Source organism: Brassica oleracea, chromosome C7, assembly GCF_000695525.1.
Source record: "Brassica oleracea var. oleracea cultivar TO1000 chromosome C7, BOL, whole genome shotgun sequence".
In the NCBI taxonomy this organism is placed as follows: Eukaryota; Viridiplantae; Streptophyta; class Magnoliopsida; order Brassicales; family Brassicaceae; genus Brassica; species Brassica oleracea.
Genome location: NC_027754.1, coordinates 42,447,824 through 42,461,126, shown reverse-complemented (window position 1 = coordinate 42,461,126; position 13,303 = coordinate 42,447,824). Strand labels below are relative to the sequence as shown.

Genomic DNA, 13,303 nt, shown 5'->3' with positions numbered 1-13,303 from the left:
TGTAGGTTACGAGGAACTATTTTCGAGGTATTTACGAGGAATTATAGCGACGTCCTTACGTGGAATATTGACGTGGTCTCTACGACGAATCGTCCTACTTCGTCTTTACGACGAAATATATTCCTCGCTAAGTTACGACGAATTAGCGAGGAAATATGTGTTACGACAGACGTGTAACGAGCAAACGCGTTTCCTCGCTAATTCGTCGTAAAGCCTCTCTTACGATGAATTAGCGAGGAAAACCGCCCTCGTTAAGATTATGTTTTCTTGTAGTGTATGGTTAAGCATTTGGTTAACCGATATTATTGGATGGATGGTTAACTTGAGTGAAGGAAGATGGAAAGACTATGTCAGATAGAGTGTTTGAGTTGTACAGATAAGCTCAACGTCTCTTGAGTGAAGGAAGATGGAAAGACTCTATGTCAGATAGAGTGTTTGAGTTGTACAGATAAGCTCAACGTCTCTTTTCTGTTATAACGACTTAGGTAACTGTATCTTCTTTGAAGCTTGACATTTCTTGAGTCACAGAGGTTAGTGAAGTGTGCTATGCCATGCTTGATGTCAAAGCCACTTGGCTGCAATGCTGTTTGAGATATCCAGAATCAGACATGTTATGAAGAGTTGATTTATCGGTGTCTGTTTCACCCCGAGGCTGCTTGAGTTCAATATTCATATCATCAAAAGCAGAACAAGCTCTCAGAGAAGGAAAATCAAGGCCCCATAAATCAGTATTGTTCTCAAACTGGAATCTCTCATTCAACTTCTTGAGACCTTTCACAAGTTCAATAGAAACATAGACGAAAATCGAGTCAAGAAAACAGAGAGAGAGAGAGAGAAACTTTACAAAAGACAATTCTACGAATCATTACTCACCAGGAGGAACAAAGCCAGAGAGAGAATTGTTGCGCAAGTCAAGAGTGTCAAGATGAGAAATGTTGTCTAGGGTTTTTGGTAGTACTCCTAAAAGATTGTTGAAGCTTAGATCAAGCCTAGTTCAATGAGATTTGTGATCTATTTAATATTTCTCCAGATAGAGACTATTGTAATGTAAGTAAAGACCTGATCAACATTTGAGCTCCATTAAAGCTTTCAGCTCGGCATTAGCTACAAAAATGGTGGGGTTGAAAGAGATATTTTTCCTCTCTCTCTCTCTCTCTCTCTTTCTTGACCTGAAAATGAGGTAAAAGAATGAAATTTTCAACGAAACTTAAAGAGTTTTTTTAAGAACTTTTGAAAATTTTATACCCGTGGAGTTTTAGCCTAGTAAGATTTTAATACTAAAGGCTATGCTAAACGCTCTGGCATCCACAGCCTACTTGTATGTAAAAATACTCGAGTGTAGGATGTCATCTGGAAATTCTATATTCTTTTCTCCCAATTTTTTTCTTTTACGAACAGTTATATCACAAATGTTAGACAAAAGGGATGACTTTTTGTACAATTTTCTTGTTTTTGTTTTTGAATGGTTAAAAGTTACCATTTATAAATACAAAAAATATTCGTTAATTTTTGTTTATGTTGAACCTAATTAATCTTTACCATATGTTAATACAAAAAATAAACCCTTTTTTGATATTCATTAACATTCCTATTAATACAAAAATATATTTACTAATACGCGATTGACAATCATAAGAAACATATAACCAAAAAACTAAACTCTAAATGAAAAGTGGTGAACCTAATTAATCGTTTTTGATGTTCATTAATTTTAAATTTTATACAATTTGTTTTTGAAAACTTCACCAAGTAACAAGCTGATGAATTAAAAAAAATCCTTTTGAATACCCACACAGTACAATCAAGAATATGTAACTGATCTCAATAGAATGTCGAAATACAAGGTTAATCAGAGGAATGAAAAGAAGTTTGTGGAAAGAAACACGAGAGAGAAAGAACAAAGAACAAAGAACAAATGAGTACACAATCAGTTAACAACAACGTCTATGACCAAATATTTTTTTCTCGAGGGTTCTTAACATGAATCTCTCACAAATTACACTGATTTTATTATAAAAGGTTTATTAACATGAATCTCTCACAAATGTTACTATTATTTAGTTAGAAATTTTCAAAATCTTAAGAAATTCATGCTAAAATCTCTTCAAGAATTTTTCAATCTCTTATTTGACATGATTTTCAAAACATTTACGAGATTTTGATTAAATATCAAAATAAATCATGTTGATACTTTGAATTATTCAATTTGAGATAGAATTTGGATATTTAGCTGGAAGACAACATCACACCCATAAATATAAGGGGCATATGTAGCTAAATTTTACCTTTCAGGAGATATGTGTGAGGAGATTTTTCCGTTTTGTTTGTACAAACCAAATAAATAAAACAACATAAGTATCCATTATTAAAAAGAAACAACTACATAAACTTTTGATATAATTGAAATAAAAGAAAGAACACCAAATTATTCTCGGAATTCAGATGCAGACAAATACAAAACAGAAAGACTTTAATTAATTTCACCAAAACTATGGTTGGTTTTGGTTTGGAGGTCCAGATGATGGTCCGGAAGATGTTGATGCACCATCAGCTCTATGAACATCACCTTGATCATTTTCTCTCATCCCAACGATTTCATCCACGTTCCTTCGTGCATCCACATCTGGGAGTCCCATAAGTTGATTCTTCTGATCCTCATTTAATTCCAACATTTCATTAATAAGGGCAAATAAAGTGGGTTCTGTAAAATCACTAGGTATATGAAGATTAGAATATTTTGGTACCTTAGCCATGGTGATTGACAGTTCATTTTTTGCTGAATCTATTTCCCTCTTTAAATTATTAAGAATATTATTGTAAACCATTTGCGGACCAAGATAACCATGTATGGGATCATGTATGCGAGCCTCTGCCTCGTAGCAGAGAGCGTTCACAGCATATTGACGTTGCCAAGGTTCCTCAAGACGACTCAGAATCTTGTAGACATTTACGACTCCAAAAACTTTATTAACACGATCAAATTTTTCAGGCTCTGTCGATGGGAAATATGGTGCCATAACGCATGCATTCCCATTCCCAAGTGTACAAGGGCCGGTCATGAATTCGCATGCAGCGCAAATTGCAAAATTCATTTTTCTTCTTTTTAGGTTTTCCTTTAATTTTTAAAGATGACATTATAAAGAAATTTGTTTAGTGAAGATTAACATATGTACATTATATATATATATATATTAATAAAATAAGGTTTTATATAAAAATAAAGCTACACAATTAAATTATGGAGGGAAGACCATAAAAGAGTTTCATCTGAAACGATCGGTAGTATACAAAACTGAAAAATATTGAATGGTTTATGCGTACTTAGAAAAGAAAAAGCAAGAATCAGTTTTGATAAAAAAAATTAATTTTAAATTATTTTCTTCAAATATGAAAAAGGTAAAAGAAAAGTAACTTAGAAGTTAAGGTTTTTAGAAAAGATTTACAAACATATCAATCAACTCATATGATTATACCTGGAGAATCTTGAAACTTATGAGCAGCAAAAGAAATTAAAAATTCCTGAATATGATTGTGGTTTATATTGAGAAAATGTCTTGAATTTATAGGCATATCTTAAATATGATTTAAGTAAGAAAATAAAGAATCTAATAAATATGTAAAGTTTGACTACTATGCTTTATTATTTGACCACTTGTTCAGCAAAAGATTTGACTTTAAAAAAAAAAGATTTGACTATTATGATTTACTGTTTTTGCAAGATAATACTATTTTGAGAATGTTGACTCAAAACTGAGATCATATGGTTAAGCATTTGGTTAACCGATATTATTGGATGGATGGTTAACTTGACTGAAGGAAGATGGAAAGACTCTATGTCAGATAGAGTGTTTGAGTTGTACAGATAAAATCAACGTCTCTTTTCTGTTATAACGACTTAGATAACTGTATCTTTTCATTAATTTTTGTTTATGTTCAACCTTATTAATTTTTTCCATCTGTTAATACAAAAACTAAACCCTTTGTTGATATTAATTAACTTTTCTATCAATACAAAATATATTTACTAATACGCGATTGACAGTCATAAGAAACATATAACCAAAAAACTAAACTCTAAATGAAAAGTGGTGAACCTAATTAATCGTTTTTGATGTTCATTAATTTTAAATTTTATACAATTTGTTTTTGAAACTTAACCAAAGTAACAAGCTGATGAGTTAAAAAAAGATCCTTTTGAGTAACCCACACAGTACAATCAAGAATATGTAACCGATATCAATAGAATGTGGAAATACAAGGTTAATCAGGGGAATGAAAAGAAGTTTGTGGGAAGAAACACGAGAGAGAAAGAACAAAGAACAAATGAGTACACAATCAGTTAACAACAACGTCTATGACCAAATATTTTTTTTCTCGAGGGGTTCTTAACATGAATCTCTCACAAATTACATTGATTTTATTATTAAAGGTTTATTAACATGAATCTCTCACAAATGTTACTATTATTTAGTTATAAATTTTCAAAAGCTTAAGAAACTCATGCTAAAATCTCTTCAAGAATTTTTCAATCTCTTATTTGTCATGATTTTGAAAATATTTACGAGATTTTGATTAAATATCAATATAAATCATGTTGTTACTTTGAATTATTCAATTTGAGATAGAATTTGGATATTTAGCTGGAAGGCAACATCATACCCATAAATATAAGGGGCATACATAGCGAAATTTTACCTTTCAGGAGATATGTGTGAGGAAATTTTTCCTTTTTGTTTGTACAAATCAAATAAATAAAACAACATGAGTATCCATTATTAAAAAGAAACAACTACATAAACTTTTGATAGAATTGAAATAAAAGAAAGGACACCAAATTATTATGGGAATTCAGATGCAGACAAATACAAAAAAAAAAGACTTTAATTAATTTCACCAAAACTATGGTTGGTTTTGGTTTGGAGGTCCAGATGATGGCCCGGAAGATGTTGATGCACCATCAGCTCCATGAACATCACCTTGATCATTTTCTCTCATCCCAACGATTTCATCCACGTTCCTTCGTGCATCCACATCTGGGAGTCCCCTAAGTTGATTCTTCTGATCCTCATTTAATTCCAACATTTCATTAATAAGGGCAAATAAAGAGGGTTCTGTAAAATCACTAGGTATAGGAAGATTAGAATATTGTGGTACATTAGCCATGGTGATTGACAGTTCATTTATTGCTGAATCTATTTCCCGCTTTAAATTATTGAGAATATTATTGTAAACCATTTGTGGAACAAGATAACCATGTATGGGGTCGTGTATGCGAACCTCTGCCTCGTAGCAGAGAGCGTTCGCAGCATATTCACGTTGCCAAGGTTCTTCAAGACGACTTAGAATCTTGCAGACATTTTCGACTCCAAAAACTATATGAACACGATCAAATTTATCAGGCTCTGTGGATGGAAAATATGGTGCCATAACGCATGCATTCCCATTCCCAAGTGTACAAGGGCCGTTGTTCGTGAAGTTGCATGCAACACAATTTGGTAAATCCATTTTTCTTCTCTTTTGGTTTTCCTTTAATTTTTTTAAGATGACATTATAAATAAATTTATATAGTTATGATTAACGTATGTGCATTCGATATATATTAATAAAATATGATTTTAATATATAAATGAAGCTACAAAATTGAATTATGGAGGGAAGACCATAAAAGAGTTTCATCATAAACGACCGGTAGTATACAAAACTGCAAAATATTGAATGGTTTATACGTACGTAGAAAAGAAAAAGCAAGAATCAGTTTCGATGAAAAAAATTAAATTTAAATTATTTTCTTCAATTATGAAAAAGGTAAAAGAAAAGTAACTTAAAAGTTAGGGTATTTAGAAAAATCTTACAAACATATCAATCAACTCATATGATTATACCTGGAGAATCTTGAAACTTAAGAACTGCAAAAGAAATTAAATTCATGAATAATGATTGTGGTTTACATTGAAAAAATATCTCGAATTTATAGGCATATCTTAAAATATGATTCAAGTAAGGAATTAAAGAATCTAATAAATATGTACGTAAAGGTTGACTATAATACTTTATTATTGTACTATAAACCAGATATTTGACCACTTGTTCTACAAAAGATTGACTATTATGATTTAGTGTTTTGGCAAGATAATACTATTTTGAGAATGTTGACTCAAAACTGAGATCATATGGTTCAGCATTTGGTTAACCGATATTATTAGTGGATGGTTAACTCGAGTGAAAGAAGATGGAATATGTTAGACAGAGTGTTTGAGTTGAACAGATAAGCTCAACGTCTCCATTTTGTTATAACGACTTTGGTAACTGTATCTTCTTTGAAGCTTGACATTTCTTGAGTCACAGAGCTTAGTGAAGTGTGCTATGCCATGCTTGAGATCAAAGCAACTTGTGAGATCAAAGCAACTTTGTTGCAATGTTGTTTGAGATATGCAGAATCAGACATGTTATGAAGAGTTGATTTATCGGTGTTTGTTTCACCCTGAGGCTGCTTGACTTCGATATTCGCATCATCGAAAGCAGAACAAGCTCTCAGACAAGGAAAGTCAAGGCCACATAAACCAGTATTGTTCTCAAAGTGGAGTCTCTCATTCAACTTCTTGAGACCTTTCACAACTTCAACAAAAACGTAGACGAAAATTGAGTCTAGAAAACAGAGAGAGAGAGGGAAGCTTTACAAAAGACATTCTATGAATCATTACTCACCAGGAGGAACAAATCCAGAGAGAGAATTGTTGCGCAAGTCAAGAGTGTCAAGCTGAGAAATGTTGGCTAGGGTTTTTGGTAGTACTCCTAAAAGAATGTTGAAGCTTAGATCAAGCCTAGTTCACTGAGATTTGTGATCTCTTTAGTATTTCTCCAGATAGAGACTATTGTAATGTAAGTAAAGACCTGATCAACATTTGAGCTCCATTAAAGCTTTCAGCTCGGCATTAGCTACAAAAATGGTGGTGTTAAAAGAGAGTTTTTCTTCTCTCTCTCTTTCTTGCCTTGAAAATGAGGTAAAGGAATGAACTTTCAACGAAAGTTAAAGAGTCTTTTAAGAACTTTTGAAAATTTTATACCCATTGAGTTTTAGCCTAGTAAGATTTTAATACTAAAGATTATGCTAAACGCTCCGGCATCCACGGCCTACATGTATGTCAAAAAACTCGAGTGTAGGATGTCGTCTGGAAATTCTATATTCTTTTCTCCCAATTTTTTTCTTTTAGGAACAGTTATATCACAAATGTTAGACAAAAGGGATGACTTTTTGTACAGTTTTCTTGTTTTTGTTTTTGAATGGTTAAAAGTTACCATTTATCAATACAAAGTATTCGTTAATTTTTATTTATGTTGAACCTAATTAATATTTATCATTTGTTAATACAAAACCTAACCCTTTGTTGATATTCATTAACTTTCCTATTAATACAAAATATATTTACTAATACACGATTGACAATCATACACAACATATAACCAAAAAACTAAACTCTAAATGGAAGTGGGGAACCTAATTAATCGTTTTTGATGTTCATTCATTTTAAATTTTATACAATTTGTTTTTGAAACTTAACCACAGTAACAAGCTGATGAATTAAAAAAAATCCTTTTGAGTACCCACACAGTACAATCAAGAATATGTAACCGATATCAATAGAATGTGGAGAAATCGAGAAAAATTGGAAAACAAGGTCAATCAGGGGTATGAAAAGAAGTTTGTGAGAAGAAACACGAGAGAGAAAGAACAAAGAACACATGAAAACACAATCAGTTAACAACAACGTTCCTTATCTCTATGACCAAAATATTTATTCTCGAAGAATTTTTAACCTGAAGTACTCATAAATTATATTGATTTCATTATTGAAGGTTTATTAACATGAATCTCTCACAAATTTTATTATTATTTAGTTAGAAATTTTCAAAAGTTTAAGAAACTCATGCTAAATCTCTTCTATAATTTTTCAATCTCCTATTTGACATGATATTCAAAATATTTACGAGATTTTGATTAAATATCAATATAATTTATGTTGATACTTTAAATTATTCAATTTGAGATAGAATTTGGATATTTAGCTAGAAGACAACATCATACTCATAAATATAAGGGTCATATATAGCTGAATTTTTACCTTTCGGGAGATATGTGTGAGGAGATTCTTCTTTTTTTGTTTGTACAAATCAAATAAATAAAACAACATGAGTATCCATTATTAAAAAGAAACAACTATATAAACTTTTTGATGGAACTGAAATAAAAGAAAGGACACCAAATTATTCTCGGAATTCAGATGCAGACAAACACAAAACAGAAAGACTTTAATTAATTTCACCAAAACTATGGTTGGTTTTGGTTTGGAGGTCCGGATGATGGTCCGGAAGACGTTGATGCACCATCAGCTCTATGAACATCACCTTGATCATTTTTCTCTCATGCCAACGATTTCATCTACGTTCCTTCGTGCATCCACGTCGAAGAGTCCCGTAAGTTGATTCTTTTGTTCTTCATTTAATTCCAACATTTCATTAATAAGGACAAATAAAGAGGGTTCTGTAAATCACTAGGTATAGGAAGATTAGAATATTGCGGTACCTTAGCCATGGTGACTGGCAGTTCATTTTTTGATGAATCTGTTTTCCCCTTTAAATTATTCAGAATATTATTGTAAATCATTTGCGGACCAAGATAACCATGTATGTGGTCTTGTATGCGAGCCTCTGCCTCGTAGCAGAGAGCGTTCACAGCATATTCACGTTGCCAAGGTTCTTCAAGACGACTCAGAATCTTGTAGACATTTACGACTCCAAAACTTTATTAACACGATCAAATTTTTCAGGCTCTGTCGATGGGAAATATGGTGCTATAAGTGTATATGCATGCATTCCCATTCCCAAGTGTACAAGGGCCGGTCGTGAATTTGCATGCAGCACAAATTGCCAAATCCATTTTTTTTTTTTTTTAGGTTTTCTTTTAATTCTTAAAGATGACATTATAAAAAAAATTATTTAATTAAGATTAAGATATGCACATTATATATATATATATTAACATAATAAGAAAAAAATAATATGCATATATAATTAAAGCTACACAATTGAATTATGAAGGCAAACAAATTAAAGAGTTTTCCTGTAAAACGACTGGAATGAAGTATACAAAAATGCAAATTATTGAATAGTTTATAAGTATCTTTTTAAAAAGCAACAATTCGTTTTGAGAAACAACAAAATTTAAATGTAAATTATTATCAAAATGAGAAAGGTAAAAGAAAGAAGTTAGGGCATTTTAGAAAAACATTGCAAACAGATCAATCAATTCATGATACCTGGAGAATTGAAAATTATGATTATGCAAAAGAAACTAAAATTTCCTGAATATGATTGTGGTTTATAATGACAAAAACGTTTCGAATTTATAGGCATGTCTTAAAATATGATTTAAGTAAGAAAATAATGAACTAAAATTTCCTGAATATGATTGTGGTTTTACTAAAAAGAGAGATTTGACTACTTTTCTCAACAAGAGATTTAACTATTATCATTTACTGTTTTGGCGAGATAATACTATCACCGATTTGTCATGTATATATGTAAGTTACTTTCTATTTAATACTTGGTCTTTTGACTGATGTTTAAGTATTGAATATGAGCACATACATGATACATGTATGATTACAGGTCCACGAATATGAATTATATTGTCATAATTGCATTATATATTACCAATTGCCAGTCTATAAATTTATTTTCGTTTCTTACCTACTACTCTATCATCTGTGGGATCGGCTACTATTATTTAGATGACATGATGATATATTGGCCCAGAGTTTTTCTTTGAAAAAATAATATTTATCTTTTATTATATATATAATGAAAGATGCATAATAAGACACATTATAATATTAAAACTCCCACAACAAAATAAGAAAAAAGGATAAATTACTATCAACTCCCCCCGAACCAAACTTTTCTTCTTACTTAGTTACTTAAGCTGTGTAGAGTTTGGGATCAGACAACCTCGGTACAGGAATAGCCACAAGTGGAGTCTTCAACTTAAGAACAAGCCCAAACTTCTCTTCAACCTCAAACTTGTGTCCTTTAGGAGCTTTCCAGTCAAAAGAGTGAAGAAGCGACGCAATGTTGAACAGAACAAGCCTCTCAGCCATGTTAATCGCCGCGCAAATCCTCCTCCCGGAACCAAATGGCAAATACTTGAAATCACCACCGTTGAAATCTAGCGAGTTCTCCAAAAACCTCTCAGGTTTAAACTCATTAGGCTCGTCCCAATGCTTAGGATCTCTATGAATCGCCCAAACATTGATGAAAATCTTGGAGTCTTTAGGCACAGTGTATCCCGCAACCACCGAGGTTTCGCTGTTCCTGTGAGGTACAAGAAGTGGAAGCGTAGGGTGAAGCCTAAGAGTCTCTTTCATAACCGCTTGCAAGTAAGTAAGCTTTGGTAGATGTGATTCTTCAACGACGCTGTCTTTACCAACAACTTGATCCAGTTCTTGACGTATCTTCTTGAAAACCTCTGGTCTGCTTACGATCTCTGCCATAGCGAACTCCGATGCGTTAACGGATGTGTCAACACCACCAAGAACCATATCCATAAGCAACGACTTGACGTGAGTCAACGAGAGAGGAGCTTTCTCATCGTCGTCTTTAACCCTAATCAAGTATTGTAAAAAATCTTCTTCCTCTTCGCTTTTCTTACCAACCATTTTGACATGACTCTCCATAACACGGTCGAATAAAATATCTAGCTTCTTAACGTGGACCTTCATCTTCTTAACAAGTCCCTGGAAATCAAATCTTGCGAACAAAGGGAAGAAGTCTGAGTAGTTTTGAATCCCTTCTATGTCGGAGATATCGGAGATTAGGGTTTTGAGCTCGTTTCCTAAGCTTGTTCTCTCTTCTCCTTCAACCGTCGCTCCCCACATCATTCTCGTCACGACGTTGAATATTGAAAGAAATATTTGCTCTCCAAGATTCACGGGCGATCCGTCACGTGCCATTTCGGACATGTGAACGATAGTTTGTCGTGTTTCTTCCCTGCGAGTGGAGTAAGAAGCTTCGAGAGTCGGCGTGGTGAACATCTTCATGACGCAAAGCTTACGTAGTCTCCTCCAGTGTGTGCCGTAAGGAGACCAGAGTATGTCTTCCCCACCGTACGTGTTGATCTTCCCGACCTCGGGGAGGTCGTGGTTGGCGAAAGTGACGTCGTGCGTTTTGAGAACCTCGCGAGCCATGTCGGGAGAAGAGATGACGATAGCGAGTTTGGAGCCGAGGTGGATTTTCATGAGAGGGCCGTGTTTTTGAGTTAGGGCTTGGAACTGCGTGTGGAGGATGTCGGAGTTTAGGAACGGGAGGTTTCCGACGATGGGAAGTGGCCATGGTCCCGGAGGCAACGGTGGTTGACCGTTCTTGGACTTGGATTTTCCTTGAAGCCAGAAGTAGCAGAGGACGGCGACGAGGAGAGCGGCGGCCAGCATGAGGGAGCTGTATGGATCCTCTTTGTTGAAGATTGTAGAGAGTGTGAAGTTAGAAGAAGTAGCTTCCATGTTTGTCTTCACAATCTCTGTGTTTAGTTTCTTCTTTAGGAAAAGAGAGGAGGGAGACTTTGATTATTTAGTTTTGGAGGTTTTGTGTTGTATGGTGGTGAAAATAGAAGAAGAGAGTGTGGGGATTTATATTGTAGGCTTAGAGATGATGTATTATTTAAATTATTATTTATAATATTATAAAATCAACTTTTATGAAATTTCTTAGGTTCCTTCATATTCAAAACTCAAAAGTGGAAGATTTGAGACGGCGGCGAATTGGTATTAGGTGTATATTATCTAAAAGATTCACGAAAGTCACACTAGAGAAACGTATCCTATTTACACAAATTAGATATTTTAGTAAAAGCAACTGGAAAATTATAGTATCTCGTAATACCACCACTAAATTCATAAGAACTCTTGAAAATTATATTCGGAAGTATGAAGGAGATGGTGAATATTAATAGCAACAATAATAATACAACAAAAGTTTTTTTGTCAACAGTAAATAAGACAACTTAAGTGAAGGATGAATAATACTATAATGATGTATTATTATGAATATTGTAAAATAAATTACAGAAGGAACCTCAACGCCAATCTTGACTCAGTCGCCCCCAGTGTTGAAGTCCCGTTCAATAATTTTAAGATAGGAGACGAATGAGACAAAAAGAACGAAGTAATTTAATGGTATGAATCAAATACGCAGCCGCGAAAATAGTGTACCAACACATTACTCCGCTTGTGAATGAAATATTCCAAAACCTTATCAAGTATACATTAATCAATAGTAGTAGTAATAGGTTGACTCTGACTTATTTTATTGTGCGTGCGCTGATTTAGTTGTTTACTTTTAATATTTAAATGCGTTAAAAGGAAAATGAGAAGACTTTTCAATATTATGAACTACTTTTTCAGCATTTTTATCAATATTTTCTGCATCGGTTACTTGTTAAATCATCGTCAGTCCCATTTTATTTTTTTTCTTCTAAAAGATTACTTTATTATAAAAAATAAATATGTTTACTATAAATATAGAGTAAAAAAATAATATCCATCTATATTCTTCTATACAATATAGAGTAATTCCGTTATATAATTATAATATTAGAACAAAATTTTTTTTATAATAAATTACTCTGTTTTTAAGAAAAAAATAGATTCGGGTTAGAAATACTTTTAAACTGGCTAGTCCACTGCATCTAGCTCAATATTAGTTCAACATAAGAACTATATTAAATCCAAAACGGTACAAGACCTTCGCTAATTCTAACATTTTTATTATAAATTAATTAAAAAGATCAAATCAGTAACTTCCTTTATAATTTTTCAAAGGTCCAAAACATTCAATTTTTAAGTGGGGTTTTTTCCAAAACTAACCCACAACTTGATTTTAATCCCAAACCTATACCCAAACTTGAATCAAATGCAAAACTAATCTAAAAGCCTAGTGAAATTACAGCTCAACCCCTTGTGACCAAACAAAAAAAATAGAAGCTATTTTTACGAATATAGCCCCAGTAAATCGTCTGAGTCGTCTGAGATGTTGGAAGTCGTCTGGACGACTGAAGTTTATGTCGTCTGGTACCAGTTTATTTTAAAAATAATTTATAAATCTTGTAAAAAAATATTTTGATGCGTGAAAAATAAAAATCAAGTAATTATAAACAGTTTTAAGTGATATAAATTAAGATATGATAAAATTGATTTGTTTTGAAGATAGATGAGTGGAAGTAGTGAATCATGAAATACTTTGGTTTAGGAGTTTG

At 32.8% G+C, this 13,303-nt stretch overlaps 3 protein-coding genes across 3 annotated transcripts; all 3 read right to left on the bottom strand.

The window, feature by feature from the left end:
- Window positions 1–2,435: 2,435 nt before the first annotated feature.
- Window positions 2,436–3,532, bottom strand: LOC106305483 (LOB domain-containing protein 35-like). Its single transcript, XM_013741848.1, has 3 exons — window positions 3,474–3,532; window positions 2,745–3,113; window positions 2,436–2,648 (listed from the first exon to the last, which is right to left on the bottom strand). The coding sequence occupies exons 2-3, from the start codon at window positions 3,090–3,092 to the stop codon at window positions 2,490–2,492; spliced, it is 507 nt and encodes a 168-aa protein (XP_013597302.1). The 5' UTR covers window positions 3,093–3,113; window positions 3,474–3,532; the 3' UTR covers window positions 2,436–2,489.
- Window positions 3,533–4,899: 1,367 nt separating this feature from the next.
- On the bottom strand, window positions 4,900–5,505 carry LOC106303352 (LOB domain-containing protein 32-like). Its single transcript, XM_013739641.1, has one exon. It carries the CDS (start codon window positions 5,503–5,505, stop codon window positions 4,900–4,902), a length of 606 nt encoding a protein of 201 aa, XP_013595095.1.
- A 4,356-nt stretch (window positions 5,506–9,861) lies between these two features.
- LOC106301565 (geraniol 8-hydroxylase-like) lies at window positions 9,862–11,669 on the bottom strand. Its single transcript, XM_013738000.1, has one exon. It carries the CDS (start codon window positions 11,550–11,552, stop codon window positions 9,975–9,977), a length of 1,578 nt encoding a protein of 525 aa, XP_013593454.1. The 5' UTR covers window positions 11,553–11,669; the 3' UTR covers window positions 9,862–9,974.
- Window positions 11,670–13,303: the final 1,634 nt, after the last annotated feature.

Coding starts and splice junctions, on each gene's coding strand:
- LOC106305483 (XM_013741848.1), bottom strand. CDS start 3,092: ATGAATTTTGCAATTTGCGCTGCATGCGAATTCATGACCGGCCCTTGT. Junction 2,649..2,744: donor TGTCAATCACCATGGCTAAG/GTACCAAAATAT, acceptor AATGAGGATCAG/AAGAATCAACTTATGGGACT.
- LOC106303352 (XM_013739641.1), bottom strand. CDS start 5,505: ATGGATTTACCAAATTGTGTTGCATGCAACTTCACGAACAACGGCCCT.
- LOC106301565 (XM_013738000.1), bottom strand. CDS start 11,552: ATGGAAGCTACTTCTTCTAACTTCACACTCTCTACAATCTTCAACAAA.